The sequence below is a fragment of the Perissodus microlepis genome, chromosome 14, assembly GCF_051167445.1.
Source record: "Perissodus microlepis isolate ML-2025 ecotype Zambia chromosome 14, ASM5116744v1, whole genome shotgun sequence".
Taxonomy (NCBI): domain Eukaryota; kingdom Metazoa; phylum Chordata; class Actinopteri; order Cichliformes; family Cichlidae; genus Perissodus; species Perissodus microlepis.
The window spans coordinates 3,778,177-3,793,091 of record NC_140474.1 but is presented as its reverse complement, the minus strand read 5'-3'; the positions used below and the strand labels follow the sequence as shown (position 1 = coordinate 3,793,091).

At 44.5% G+C, this 14,915-nt stretch overlaps 1 protein-coding gene across 6 annotated transcripts in view; it reads right to left on the bottom strand.

Annotated features, from left to right (window-relative positions):
- Window positions 1-76: 76 nt before the first annotated feature.
- Window positions 77-14,915, bottom strand: part of actn4 (actinin, alpha 4) — a 56,418-nt gene continuing 41,579 nt past the window's right edge. Inside the window, exons 9-23 of one of the 6 annotated variants that reach the window (XM_084951620.1) lie at window positions 11,575-11,667; window positions 11,342-11,467; window positions 10,405-10,509; window positions 9,891-10,038; window positions 9,654-9,804; window positions 8,699-8,807; window positions 8,421-8,561; window positions 8,060-8,242; window positions 7,540-7,674; window positions 6,929-7,108; window positions 6,554-6,700; window positions 4,856-4,936; window positions 3,960-4,025; window positions 2,873-3,031; window positions 77-2,092 (exon numbers count right to left, since the gene is read on the bottom strand). In XM_084951620.1, the coding sequence (XP_084807746.1) occupies window positions 1,934-2,092; window positions 2,873-3,031; window positions 3,960-4,025; window positions 4,856-4,936; window positions 6,554-6,700; window positions 6,929-7,108; window positions 7,540-7,674; window positions 8,060-8,242; window positions 8,421-8,561; window positions 8,699-8,807; window positions 9,654-9,804; window positions 9,891-10,038; window positions 10,405-10,509; window positions 11,342-11,467; window positions 11,575-11,667 (1,983 nt within the window). In that variant the 3' untranslated portion in view covers window positions 77-1,933. Of the gene's footprint in view, window positions 2,093-2,872; window positions 3,032-3,453; window positions 4,937-6,553; window positions 6,701-6,928; window positions 7,109-7,539; window positions 7,675-8,059; window positions 8,243-8,420; window positions 8,562-8,698; window positions 8,808-9,653; window positions 9,805-9,890; window positions 10,039-10,404; window positions 10,510-11,341; window positions 11,468-11,574; window positions 11,668-12,995; window positions 13,082-14,915 lie in introns of those variants that run through there. The other 5 variants (XM_084951615.1, XM_084951617.1, XM_084951616.1 and 2 more) reach the window with 5 other exon arrangements.

Here is a 14,915-nt window from a genome sequence, read left to right as displayed (position 1 = left end):
AGAAAATCTGCTCTTTTGTATCTCAAGTTTAAAAACACAGACACGCACAAGAACGAGACATGAAGACAGTCGCAGATATTTTTGTAAGGAAACTTTTTATGTGTGCTTTGTGAAACTCACTTATCATTAGAGACAGAAGGCGTTGCAGTTTCCAGTACAGCAGATAAGGTTTGATATTAAAGAGTACAAAAAAGGAAAAAAAAAAAAAAAAGAAAGAAAATCACAATTCCAGAGTTCATTTCTTTACAACCTCACAGGGAAAAAAAGAGAATGAAAAAGAGAAACAAGCTTTTGGTCCGAGTCTTCTCTTCCCACTTCCTTCCCGTCTGCTCCCCCTCCTCTCCCACGAAGACGGGAGAAATCACTTGTCCTCCGTTTAATTTTGACAGGAAACTCAGGCGGGACCTGGTTTGATGACCACAGCTTTCCCCAGATATTGAGCGCACAATATGATTGCATAGTTCTTTTACATAACAATTTTCCTTTTTTAAAAAAGTTTTTCTTCGTTTTGCGTACAATGGAATGTTTACACAGAGACTCCCCAAACGTTCCCCTCCCTCCTTCCTTAGCAGTGATTTTTTTCCTTCTCTTCAGAGACAAGTGAGGGGAAGGAGGGGGGAGAAAGTGAGGGGGGGAGAGATAGAGGAGGGAACAGGGCTGTAGCCACCAACAGGCACGCTTATCTATTAAATACTTTCACCTTCCCCCTCACGAACCTTCATTCGGCCAATCAAACGGATCCGTGACATCCCGCGTATGTATGTCAGGTAGATGAAACTCGACTAACTTTGAGTAATACAGTCTAAACTTTTATATAAATGTGTGGTTTTCGTACTTAAACAAGCACCCGATGCCTAACAGAGGAATAATTTCACAGAAGCAGATATTTGTAATTATTATGCTGTTGCTCATCATGGATTTTATACAGGAGAAGGCCTTTAGGTCAACTTTTCCATGGTTAGTTTGGCCAAAATTAAAAAGTAAAACCTGAAGAAAAGACTTCTGGAAGCTCAAACCTATCCACTGGTGAAACTGCTTTTAAATTTCTCTGTTTTCTTGTTTCATTTTCTTTATTATCTTTTTAATAATAAATGTCTACTTTGCCCTACTGAAAGGCCTGCGGTTGATTACTCTCAACGGCCGGGACTCTGTGTGTGTCATTCTTCAGACTGAAAAAATAAGTATGTACAGCGCTAAGCCCCGCCCACCCCCACCACCCACCTGGTCTTGAAAAAGAATGAGAAAGAAAAAGAGAGGGGGGAAAAAGAAACGCAGACAGGAAGAGGAAAAGAGCTGAGGTTAGACAGGTCACCTTATCCAGCAACATGGGAATTATGGGTAAATGGGTCATTTTATCTCTGGTTGGTCAACTCCCCCACCCCTCCATCCCACCCTTCTGACCCCTGACCCCGCAGCATAAATCTCTCCAGGATCTAATACACAAAACTTGCCAGTCGCCACATCAAACCCCACCCCCCCACACGCCCTGGACCCCCGGCCGGCAAGAAGAAGAAAAATTATAATAAAATAAACAAAAATTAGCATAAGTATCAGATTAGCTTGTGCCCCCCCATAATCCTAACCCCCCGTCCCTCCCCTGTTTAAACCCCATGAAGGCAGAGAGGGTGAAGCTAAGGACCCGCACTACAGAGCAACTCTGCCCCCCGTCCCACAGACGCCTCCAGATGTGCCCGTTCAAATAAACCTTTATGACAAACTGATGCTGAACATCCTTTTGTGACAGTGGGGCTGGAGGCCAAACCACGAGAACTACAGCTCAATCAGCAAGCTCTTAACGATTTCTAAACCGGCACTCGCAGGGGCACATCGTGACCACCACTCAAAATTCTTCCCAGCGCTCGACTCACGGCGTCTCCTCTACCTCCCTCTCCCTCCCCTCATCTGTCCAGCCCTCCTCCTCGTCTCGCCTCCTCTACAGGTCACTCTCTCCATACAGGGCGGTGGAGAAGGACATGTAGTCGAGGGCTCCGGGGACAGCGTCGGGCCCCGTGTAGGGTGCCATGCGGGCGATGCAGTACTCCGCCTGGTCTGGAGGGAGCTCCCGCCTCAGCTCATCAGCTGTGATGTAGTTCTGGTGGAAACAGGAGGCAAAGAGTTCACTGCTAATGCTAAAGCACTAAATGACATACGGCTTAATAGAGATGAAAAACTGTTATGTTATTGATCTTCTAAGACAACAGAGGATCGTATTATTGGCTGAATATCATTATTTAGTTCCAAACTCGTGTTTGATGGATCATTTCAGATCACAAGTTCAAGTCTGGAGTTTGAATATCTTGGGATCTTTAAACAGAGTTTGGACCTGTTCGTCCCAGTTACTCGTCCATTTTTCCTGAGGACACACTCTCACAGCAGACTGTTAAGAGGACACTTTTCCTCAGGACTGCACAGCCCACTTTGAGGAGCACTGCTCTAAAGCACCGTGCAGGTCCAAGATACAACTGAAGTCCTATAAAACCTCTCCAAATGTCAGGCTGTGTGTGCCTGAGGAGCTGATGTCATAGAAGTCAGTAAGATTTTCCAAAGCTTTAATCACCCAGTGTTTTAGGGGCCAGTGCTTAAATGAACCATAACACAGACAATCTGGGCTGCTGATGCAGCTTAAAGCCAAAGTGCTCATGCTTATTATTATTATTCATGATTATTTTTATTATAAATCCTAATATCAACCTGTGAGGCGTCTCTAACAAAAAGGAATATTCTGCACAGATTCAACCTCAAGCTTGTGTTGACTTGTAGTTCTGAACACAAATACTCCCTCTGCTGGTGGTCAGCTTCCTGCTGCACATTTCTTTCTCCAGTATTTTTCTTGTCCAATCAAAAATGAGCACTGATGTCGTTCTGCACTCACCTTATCAGCAGCCAGGATCTTGAAGGAGGCGATGACCTGGTCCGCGGTGTCCCTGTCGGTCGTTTCCGTGGACATGAAGTCGATAAAGGCCTGGAAGGTGACGGCGCCGCTGCCGTTGGGGTCCACTATACCCATGATGCGATTAAATTCGGCTTCGCCCTGGCATCAACAAATTACAGGTTAACCCAGAAGAGACGGCGCTTTGAACTCAGGGAACAGCCGCACATTTACAGGGTTTTTCCTGCACAGTGGGATTCAAGAGCAAACTGAAGAGGTGTTAGCCACAGCCAAAGGTTAGTCTGTGGTCATTTTATTTCATATTTAAGTCAGTTTTTATTCAAACGGCCAAAAAGGGACAGAAAAGTGCATAGATTTCTGTAAAATGAGGGGACAGCCTCACTGTTTGGAATTGTCTGGGAATCAGAAAGAGTACTAAAACCCCTGCAGTTTGTAAGCATGTAAAATATAGGGACTACCATTAAAGTCCTAATGGGAGTCCCAGTATGTGGTTGGGATGGAGGGAAAAAACAGACAAATGACGACACAACGAGAAAACAGTGAAGAATAATTTGGATGGTCTACATGAAAAACATCAGCTTCCTTCAGTTAGTACTGATCATCAAGGATGTTAAAGTGACACATGTGACATAAAAGGACAGGAAGTGAGAGCATCAGAGAGAGAGCACAGGGTGTCTGCAGGTATCAGGTCACATGCAAATCCACAAAATATCCAAACAGAAAATATTAGTAATAATTAGAAATACTAAGCAATAATTTGCCTGCCTGGGTCCATTTGTTTGAATTAAGAGTTTCACTTCCTGGTTTAAATGTTATAAAAATATGAACAGGACTGATTTTGTCAGAGGCTAAACTTCCCACAGGGGAAAAAGAATATAAATAATAAGTAAATCAAAAAGTTCTAGCTTCCATATCCATATCCTGTCCCTCTGATTCAGGTAAAAGCAAAAACACAGAGCATCCTTAACTGCTTCTTTTGGGTGCTTCAAAGCTTGTGACTAATTAAACTGCATTAGGATATTTCTGGACCTGCAGACACCCTGAAAGAGCTTCATGCCAGCAGCAGTACCAGGCTGTTTCCTGTAGAAATGAGTAGAGCCCGGAAATCATCTGACATCATCTGTCCTGATCGCTTCTGCAGGCCGCCACAGCACAGGATAGGTCGGAGGGAGGAGGTGGTGAGTAGACAAAGACGGAGTCAGAGAGATACGAGGGACAGAGAGAGAGCAGCAGAGTGAAGGATGGACAGAAATATTGAGATCAAACAGTGAGTGAGTGAGAAAAAAGCCATAAAAAGCACAAACAGTTAACAGAAAGTCTCGCAGCAAAGTAAAAACCTGACGGGCAGACAGACAGCTGAGGGGTGGGGTCCGTTCAGAGAGTGAGCTGAAGCAGCACAAAGCAACAGAGACCCCCGGTGGACAAACAGGGACGCAACACCTCCATGAACCTCCATGCCGATGGACTGAACCCTGCCTGAACGCAGAGCACGGCAGCAGGCTCTGAGCAGGAGCACCGACTGATCACTGACCAGTTTCACTTCATCACGCCACAGAGTATCAAAAACAGAAACCTAATTTAGTTGACCTAATTATTAATACTGTAATTGTTCAACCTGTATTGACATGATTATCCAATTTTATTTTATGCAATTATGTCGAAATAGTTTCTTATCATTTTTGTCTATTTCAGGCTGTTTCTGGTTACTTTTTTTTTTTATTTGCAATGCAAATTTTTATGGCTTCAACACATCAACCATTTGTAGCCTGTGTGGAAAAAATTAAATCAATTAAGCTGCAAATTTTGCTAGATGCTGAATTGTCTGACTTCTATGTGTCAGTGTATAAAATCAGTAAAAGAAACATCGATTGTGATTGGCTGAATGTGGCTGGCAGTGATCTCCGCTCTCCTGCTCAGAGGCCCGATGACGCCGACTCTCCCTCCGTCCAATCTTTGAGCTCCTACCTGCTTGTCCTTCTCCACATCGTAGCCCAGACTGATCAAACAGGCCTTGAACTCCTCGGCCATCAGGGCCCCGCTGTGGTCCTGAGATCGGCCAAACACCCAATGACAGAGCACCGCATCGTGAGGATGAAGCAATCGTAACACAGGGATGGTGGCGGTGGAGGACAGTGACCATGAGATCCACAGCATGCAGGGAGACGATGAAGACATGGAGGACGAAGGGACACACATTTATGGATGTTTAGACAATGTCGCCACACACAAACCCCCCACACCCACTCAAGAGCTGTGATGTTCACAAACTGTCACTTTTTAATCTCCACCAATCACGAGCGTGAATGAATAACAAAGACAGATGATCCCAGTCCTCTTCAGTCCGGAGCAGCTTGCATTCATGGACACAGCAATGAACTGTTGTGGTTTCACAAATGACTTTCACTTATAGATCCACTGTTTTAATGCAGTTGTTACCTTTTTATGTTTATTTTTTATGCATTAAATTATGACACATGTTAAGGCCTCAAAATTTAAAAAAAAAATAATCTATATTTAAGGGAGAACAAACCTCAGTTTCAAAAATTGTTGTGTTGTCTCTGCAGCATTTTTAAATGTATATAGTTCAGAATTTAAATTAGCAAATCCCTGCATTCAGTTTTTATTGAAAACTGACACAATGTTCCCAAATTTAGAGAAAAGTATCCATGCAAAGACTGAAATGGGGTCAGCGGGTTGCTACAAGTGCTTTCTTTGTACTGAGTGCAAAGAATAGTTCCAGTGTTGTGTCGTAAAGAAATAAACACACTGATGTGACGAACAAAAAGACTGATGGGTGAGTGACCACCGTGTCAGATAGTGGCATGAATGAGTGACACACACAGAGCGGCATGAGATGGTGAACGATGGCGGTGTCGTCCTCCTCTCTGACAGCTGAGAGCTTTCAATCATCACGTTTAACCACCACAAAACACAAAAAATGACATCTGGTAGGTTTAGTTTAGTTTTTTTAAATGCAGAAAACAGCGTTCCAAAGGGATGACAGACTTCTGCAGGTTTGCATGTCCAGTGAGGGGAAAAAGACCAAGTGCAACCCAAAAATAACACATTTCTAACCAAATGTAGCATTTCTTAGCTGATTTAAAACAAGTAGCCTTTTGCTAACTGGATATTTCCTCACTCTTCACCCTCCTGGTAAAAGCCAGTCACCATCCGTGCCTTTTTTAAATTTCACCAACACCGCCTGTGCTCGCGAGTGAAACATCAGGATGAGTACTTACACGTCTGGCTCCTCTCTCACCCCCATCTAAGGTCTAAACATCCAGTCAGTCACATTATAAATCAACAGGAAAAGCACAGGCCAGATCCTCACACTGAAAACTGTTCAGGAAGTCCAATTAACCACAACTTACCCACTGCTAACGACTATACTCTAAACAGACACAAATACATAAGATGCTTGGTGCATCATAGCTGGTCTACACCATCATGTATTGTATATGTAATGGTAAAAATCATTAAACGCTTTATATTTATAATTTTTAGATCATCGTATGAAACAAAAACAGGGTTTCTCCTCAGGTTTCACTGCCAACCTAAACGCCTAATACTGACACTAATACTCTGTAATACTGTGAGGTTTGATAACAGGATAACAGAACAGGTGTAATAAATAACCGGTGAGCGCAGAGCTCGGGCCCTGACCTTGTCAAAGTGGTTGAAGGAGGCGCGGTACTCGTACAGCTGCTCCTGGCTGATGCCCTTGGCGTCACGCGTCAGGATCTGGTTCTCGACCTCGTTGATGGTTCTGGCGATGGTGGTGAGCAGCTGCTCCCAGCCCACCCGGAGGTGCTGCAGTGATGGGGAGGGGTTGACAGGAGAGGTTAAGAACTGAGATGCGAGAGAGGACTCGGGTTTGACAGTGTCCTCAAAGGTTAACACAAAGCATGAGCTCGTTTTGTTACAGAGCTCATGCACACATTATGTCACACAGCTGTTCTACTTTCAAACATTTTCATTTGGGAAGTGAAACAGACTTCATTCATTCATTGCTGAAGGTTTTGTGCGCGTTTGCGTTACCTCCATCGTGTAGGAAGTGTACTGGTTGTCGAAGATGAGCGCCTCCTGGATGTGTTGGTGGTATCCCTCCAGCTTGTTAATTTCGGGTGTGTATGATATGATGCTCTTCTGGTATTCCTTCAGGTTGGTCAGCTGGTCCTCCAGGGTGCCGTTCATTTCAATGGATATCCTGCCAATTTCCTGCCAACACAAACACACAAACACCTGAAACGCTGACACTCGAACATATTTATAAAAACAAAAAACACTTTTCTAAATAAACTTTTCCAAATGACTGTAAGATTTTTTTTCTGTAAGGATGCTGAAGAGTTGTCACTTACGGTTCCTGAACTATGAATAGACGAAGTACATTTCATTCCTCCTGCTCTCAGTAACGCAGTGTGCATGCACAGTGACGATCTAATCTAAACACAAGGCTCATGGATACAACATCTACAAACTGAAGAGCTCTTCAGGCTGTGGGTAAGTCTCCTGCACCCTGTCTTACATTTGCTCTGTGAGTCTGTGTTTCACAAAGTGTCTGCAAAGTGACAAACTGCACACAGCTGAGCAAACGTGAAAACCTCGACATAATGCGGAGCACGTTGTGACTGTGGGGGCTGATCCGTTACCTCCATTTTGGCCTGGATGTAAGCGCCAACCGTGTTGGCCTGAGTGGCGAACGTGGCTCTCAGAGTGTCGTTGGAGTTCTGCTTGTTCAGCTCTTCCTGCAGGGCGTTGTCACGCAGTGGCACCATAGCCATCGCCTGCAAATGCACACAAAGAAGAATTAGAAACAACTGCACCCACACAAACACACAAACATGAAGCACCAGCTGCAGAAAAACATTCAGTCACTCAGCCTGTGGAGGGCAGCGCTTTTAACACACTGGGCAAAAGGTTCTTCTTCTATGCAGGATTCACCGGGGGAAAAAAGCATTTAAGAGGAAAAGTCTGCGCTGCGTCATTAAAGCAGCAGACAGCATTAATAGTTTACTGCTCTGGCATGAATGAGCTACAAGTTTATTGCCTTAAAATGATTAACGTCAGCCTTCGTTAAACAGTTTTCTGCCAAGTACTCCGTCTCACTTCCTGAAGCAAACTTCAGGAGCTAAACCTTCTGAGCATTAGAGAGCTGAGGCAGCAGCTCACCTGTTCCCACTTGCTGTTGATGCTCTCAGGTGTGATGGAGGTGTACGGGTTTCCGCTGCTCAGCTTGATGCCGTTGCTCTGGGCGATCTTCTGCACCTCGGACTGGATGGACTGGATAGCCTCGCGCTCCTTGTTGGCCTCGGGCAGGGTGGACTTGAACTGCTCGTGGGCTGTGATCAGACCCTGAGAGGAGGAAAGAAACACATTTGCTGGGTTTTCTGTTTTTTGTGGGATAAATGCAGCTCTGTGGCTTTAAATAGTAAACACTGGAACGTTTCTTTGGCTCAGTGCTGGACCTCCGCTGTAGGTTTCATATGCTGCACTTGTTTATTCACCACTTGACTTCCCAGTTCCCAGATACCTGGATCTCCTCAATATTGTGGACGATGAACATGTCCTGCAGGTCCTCCATAGCTCCCTCCATCCAGTTGTTGAAAGGTGCCGCTCTCTTGGCGTACTCCAGGTACAGCTCATCTATCGACTCCAGCTGCTTCTCTGTCCTCTGTTGGCAAGAAAACAGAAGACGGCCTTATTAAAATACATTTTAAAATACATTTGACATTTCATTGTGTCAAATGATGATCCTGTCAAAATCCTTTTAAAGCTCAAAAGGTGCTGCACAAACAGGCCGAATCGTACCTCCAGTGACTCTTTGCGTTTGTGGGTGAGGGCTCCCAGGACGTCCCACTGATCGCAGATCTTCTGACAGCGAGCGTTGACACTGGCGGCATCGTAGTAGTCCAGTTCACTGGAAAAGGAAGAAAAGAAAAAAGGGTTTTCCTTTGTCGAGCACTTCTTATGATCAGATTCACTTTCAGACGCACTTCTTTCTGTTAATCGACACCATCTGACTGTGAGGTCAGATTTTGGACGTTAAGTCTGATTTAAAATTTTAGAGAGGGGAAAGGCATCAGGCGACTGCTCTGAGTCTGTGTCGATCAAACCAAAGTGACCTGACAGAAGCCTCAAAGCTGCTTCTTCTGAAAAAATGCACAGACGTCTCCAAAGAACACCGAAGCTTCTTCTTCACCACTTTGCTCTGTAGTTTTGTCCATTTCTGACTAAATGTGAATTTAATGCAACTCCAGACGATGTTAAAGGAAGTTGTGAAAATAATGTGAGTGTTGGAAGAAAAAGAAGAAAGAACTGAAGTTAAAGTTGTTTGCCCCACGGGCGGTACATCTAAGAATTCAAATGAGAACAAAACGAATAATACTCCTATCAACTGTGAAAAATGATCTGCTGGAACAGATTATTACACACCAGCAGCTTCGGGCAGCAGCACAAACCATCAGTACGTTTCCAAAATGAGACTTGTGCATATTTAGCAGCTTCATTACTCAGAATAAATGAACCCTGACGTGGAGACGAGGGCCATCGGGAGCTAGCAGCAAATGATGCTGTGTGTTTCACCTCACAGCGAGGCGCAGGTACTATGCTGACCACAAACCCGCGTGAAAGGAGAGAATTATCACAAACTATGAAGAATAGACCTGCCCGACCTGCTTTGTGCGTTTACGCATGAAAGAAGCCACGAGGAACATTCAGGAACCGATGCTAATGAAGTCAGAGATGTTAGCGGCTCCACTCTTACTTGAGCTCCTGCGCGATGGCGGCGATCTGCTCCACTCTGTCCTGGTGGGCGGCCAGGTCGCTCTCAAAGGCCTCGTGTTTCCGGAGCAGCGCCTTGACTTCTGACAGGGTGCACGTCTCATAGTCTTTCTGGGTAAGCATGGCCTCCTTACCTGCATGCACAAAAGCCTCACTTATTCAGAGACAAGCATTCTGGCGTCGTGAAGACGTTTGCTTCACCGCGATGGAATTTACATACCGTCGGTCCAGGATTCATGGATGGCACACTTCTGGTGGAACTTGACAGCCAGATGCTCCAGTCTCTCCAGACGCCTGATCTCGCTGAGGATCCACTCCTCGTAGCCTTTCTCTGCTCCTTCCAGATTGTGCCACGCTTTGTTGATGTCCTGAGAGCAAACAGCAAGAGTTACTGTAGAGTAGAAACTCCAAACACAGTAAAACATCTCATACGTGCAGAAAAGTGTGAATGAGGTGGTGTGAAACTGCTGTAATATTTACAAAGGAACTTAAAGCTGGATTGTTTGTTAACAAACACAGAAGAGTAACTTAATACCGACTGTGTTAAATTCACTAAGCTATAACTGAATCAGTTTTTACACCAATCATTAGAAATCCTCTGTTAGCGTGCGACACGCTGCTTTGCGACACGCTGCTTTGCGACACGCTGCTTTGCGACTGTTGATAATGAAGTTGTGCCGCGCAGCTTCAAGTGTGGTGTAACTTTTCCCATCGACTGTGTGCGAGTTTCATACCGACACCATGCGTCCTTCTGACGGCATGAAGGCAGGTCTGTTGCTGAGTCTCAGTTTAGTCTGCAGAGTGTTGAAGCTGATCTCCAGCTGGCATTTCTCTTGGACCTGCAAACAGGAACATCTCAGTGTCACTGGACACATTCAGCAGAGGAAAACCAACATTCATATGTGAGAGGGCACAGCGCTCTTATATGGTGATGCCACGAGGACAGATCCAAAAGTTCCAGCGATTAAGAGCATAAACTCTTCAAAATGTTAACTGAAGTCAGAGCAAAGAAGCCGAAGAGCTGTTCATCTGTACAAGTTAAATAGACAAGACAACCCCTGCTGGTCACTGGAAAGAATGCAGGTTTAGAGAACCTGTGCATTTTCAGACTCAGACATAAAATCAGAGCATTATAAGCTAAATGCATAGAATAAGGTCTTGGGAAAAGGGCTCGTGCTGCCACGCAGTGTGAGATTAACACACTATAATAACTGGTTAATGTGAATACACAGTATACAACTCTTCCCCAATTTAAATGCTTATAATAAAAGGCTGAAGAAGCTCTGTGCAGAGAGAGGTCAGAGGAACATGTGAGAAAATATTTGCAAAAACATTTTCCAGCAGACTCGGATCATTTCTCCTTGTTTCCTCTCCAGAGGGACACAATTATAACAAAAATGAACAAACACTGATGAACCTCAGTGGACCTCAGGGACACAAGCAACCACTCTGCAGAAGCTACACCATGAATGAGTTTAAAAAAACCCAGATTTTAAATGTCAAGAAGAATAATATTATTTTGGAAGAAAACAAATATTGAACACTGAATAAGATTAATGAGATTAAACTTTCCACTACAAAGATTTGGGTCTGGCAGGCGATCCAGGAGTTTGTGAGCCTTTTTTCTTTGTTTAGCAATGCTGAGAACAGTTCACGAGAGGTTTTCTATACCTTGGGTGGTTTGTGCACACAGCGGTAGTCTCTGAAGTCCTCCTGTTTCACCTGCATGTCATTTACAGTCTTCTCTTGGGTTCGGTTCTCCAGCCACGGGATGGTCCGACGGATCCACTCCAGGAGCTGGAGGCAGAGAGGACAGCGCGGTGAAAACAGGACAGACGAACAGGTCGTCCTCCTTTCTCCAAAATCTGCCGTGCAAGTAAAAGGTGGCATGTTTCGATACTCACATCACTGGCCAGTTTCTCGTAGTCCTCCATCATTTGCTCGTTCTCCTGGTTGACAGCCAGCACTTTGCAGATTCGATTTGCGGCTGTCTCAGCCTATTAGGAGGGAGAGTGATGAGTGGAGCTGGACATGACTGGATAAAACTCCATCAGAGTCTACTCTCTGAGCTCAAAGCTTCATAATAAAGGCACTAAACTGAGCTTAAAAATAAGTGTCTACCGCTGCTTATTAGTACCTCAGCCTGGCCTTTCATTGCAGCTGTGACAAACGCATTTTTGCTTTTCAAATCTGTGCGCACACTCCACACGCAGGCAGTGAGGGAGGAATGTCGAGCCAAGTTTAGGCACGTGTTATTTAAAATAAGGCAAAAACTCCAATGTAGGTCAAACCAGGGCTTAATATGACTGCTACAAACATGCTCCGGCTCTCGATGGTTAGTTCAATGTGCCAAAGTCATTCTGTGTGTATTTAAAACTTCATGCATCTCCCTTCAAAACCTGGGAATCAGTGCTTCTAGTTACAGTTCATGTAGCGCTGCAGTCCACGTCAGTGCGTCTGCCTAGGATATTACACTACTGTACCACTGAAATATAAAACACAGAATTTGATAAGCTGATTCAAGGTCGTACCTACTGTACAACAAAACATCTGCATTTATGCTGCTCGTCCAATAAGCTTACAGGCTATGCTTTCACCAGAATATAAGACACAAGTCATATCATATAAAACATTTAGAATAGTTTGAAAAGTGTTAATAGCTGAAAAGAAACTTGAGACATCAGCTAATGTTTCCCACAGTAATGAATCCAGACCGGTCTGGTTTCTCTAAACCACATCAGCAGCATGACCACCGGCGGTTTGCCGCCTTCCCGGAGGAAGAATCCTCGTCAATATAAAGTGTTTCATGCTCCAGCTGAGATATCCATAAATCGAAATCTGTGCATGATCTCAGTGGAAAAGAAGAAATTTAAACGTCAAAATCACCCACAGAAGCATGCATGGAAAGCAATCAGTGCAGGTGACCGCCGAGTTTAAGTCCAGCCCATAAAGTCTGGAGCATTTTGAGGGAAACAGCTGATGTCCAAAGAGCCCAGACAGAAGCACCAAAAGTTCCCATCATGCTCCTGCTCCGTTTCCTGTTCTGCAGATAATATTTGACTGAATTTGTATAAAACCATAAGTGCAGCTGAACTCTCCAACTGTTGGATCGAGCGAGGAGAAACGCAAAGCAGCTCAAACTTCCACCTAATAAACGCTGGGCTGGAATTGCAGCATGTTCCTGTGATTTCACCTCTGGTCTTTTCACACTCTAAAAACTTTAAATAACAAATATGTTTTACCAACGATGGAAACTTTGGTGCATTTCAGGGTTTTTCTTCGCAGCGCTGAGTGTTAATGTGAGTCTGACGGGTGAGGAGCTCACCTTCTGTGCGCCAGAGAAGGCGTGATAGAAGCAGGAAACATAGGTCATTATGGCCTTCTCATCCGGCCTCAGCGTACCCACGATGTCTACGCATCACCCAGCAGAACAGAGGGAGAGAGAGAGACAGAGTGAAGCCAAAGCTACCCAAAGCTACACTTTGATTGCCCCCTGCAGATGTGAGAGAAAGGTGAGTCAGGTGGAGGCGACGGTGAGCGCCCCCCTCGTTAGTGCCACAGCTTGGAGCGCCTGCTGTCACCAGGAAGAGAGGGCCACCAGAGGAGTCCTCTGGAAGGGAATCGTGGGACACTGGAGCCACAAGTTCAAGTGTGGGACACAAACAGGCATGAACTGCTTAATCCAGTCACTCAAAGCGGTTCATTCGCCATCTGATGGAGGTCACTGGGTTCACTCAGCAGGGCAATGATGTCACCACACTGACTGACTAATTCTTCTTCATCTTCAGAGTTTTATTCTCGTACTCAACTACAGCGTCTTCATCAACTACAGGTGGAAAAATATTCTCAAATAACCAAGTGAACAAAATGAGAACGCAGCACAGCGACTGGTGAATGAAAACGCTCCCTGTGAACTGGAGCGGGCGCGATTTGTGTGACGTTGTTGAATAAATTACGATGCTGGCAAGAGCAGTAAATGTGGACGTTTCAGAGTTTGTGTTTGGCACAAACGCAGCGGTCAGAGAGCTAACGCACATAACTCACGAGCTAAAAGCAAAACCTGAACTCGTGCCCATTTCTGACACACACACACACACACACACACACACACACACCTCGTGAGACTGCAGAGGAACAAACAAGTTCTGAATGAGCCAGAAAATTAATTAGAGGAAGACGAGCAAACAAGAGACGCATCGATTGGCTTCCTGTCACGGGCCCAGAGGGAGGGGGGGGAGGGGAGGGTGAAGGAGGAGGAAAAACAAGAGGGTAACGAGAGGACAGGGACGAAGATGATTTAATAAAATTTATGACAGACCCACTATGGGATGAATCTTTAACATCATATTTACTTGACTTTATCAGAGACATGCATGATTTGAAACCAAACTTTCTCCACAATAAGAGTTTTTACTTCTAGATTTGTCTTGTGCACATTATGTTAAATGTCTAAATTTCACTTTGAGCTGCAGGAATTTCATTCTGGAATTTTGAATTTATCAGTTTATGACAGTGTACAGAGTAAAGTGGTTTCTGGTCTTTGTGTTTGTAAAGACTGAGCTCGTGAGCCTTCCTGTAACATCTAAAGTTTATCGACTGATATCATCCGACTAGCTCCTTTGATTTTTGCACGTATATTTTTATCTCGGTACATATCGTTCATTTCATTCTGCACATAATGCAGATTCTGTCTGTGTTATTCATTGTTATTAGTTCCTGCCTTTGTTTTAGCCCCGACTCTGCAGGACGGTACTCCAATTTTGCCGTACTATTGTACAGACGTGCTAAAGGTAAAGCAGAAAGTGATACGCATCTAAAGCTTTTCAAATCGCAGTTCGATAAGGTCACAACCTGCAGTGCCAGATGGGCCAAAAAGCCGGAGAGCTGCTCTAAAAAGGAGGAACTCCATCATTTAACGGGGCGGGTTCACTTCTTTGCATGCCATGTTCTCTGAATATTAGGAAGTGACAGTTTTTCAAGCCAAATCTTAACAATAGCAGCCAACATGAACTGGAACTACCTTTTCTTCCTACATATACATGATGTGGGGGGGAAAAAAAAATCTGCAAACAGTTATAATGAACAACAAATAAGAATGAAGTTGTGCTTCTGCATTTAGACGCTTTGTGGATGTAAAAGTTCGGTCTAACTTCCTCCCAACAGTGAAAAACTGCCAAAAGCAGTCTGATGTTAAATATGTTTAAATTTGGTATAAGAGAAGATGTTGCATAGATCCTAGTATGCT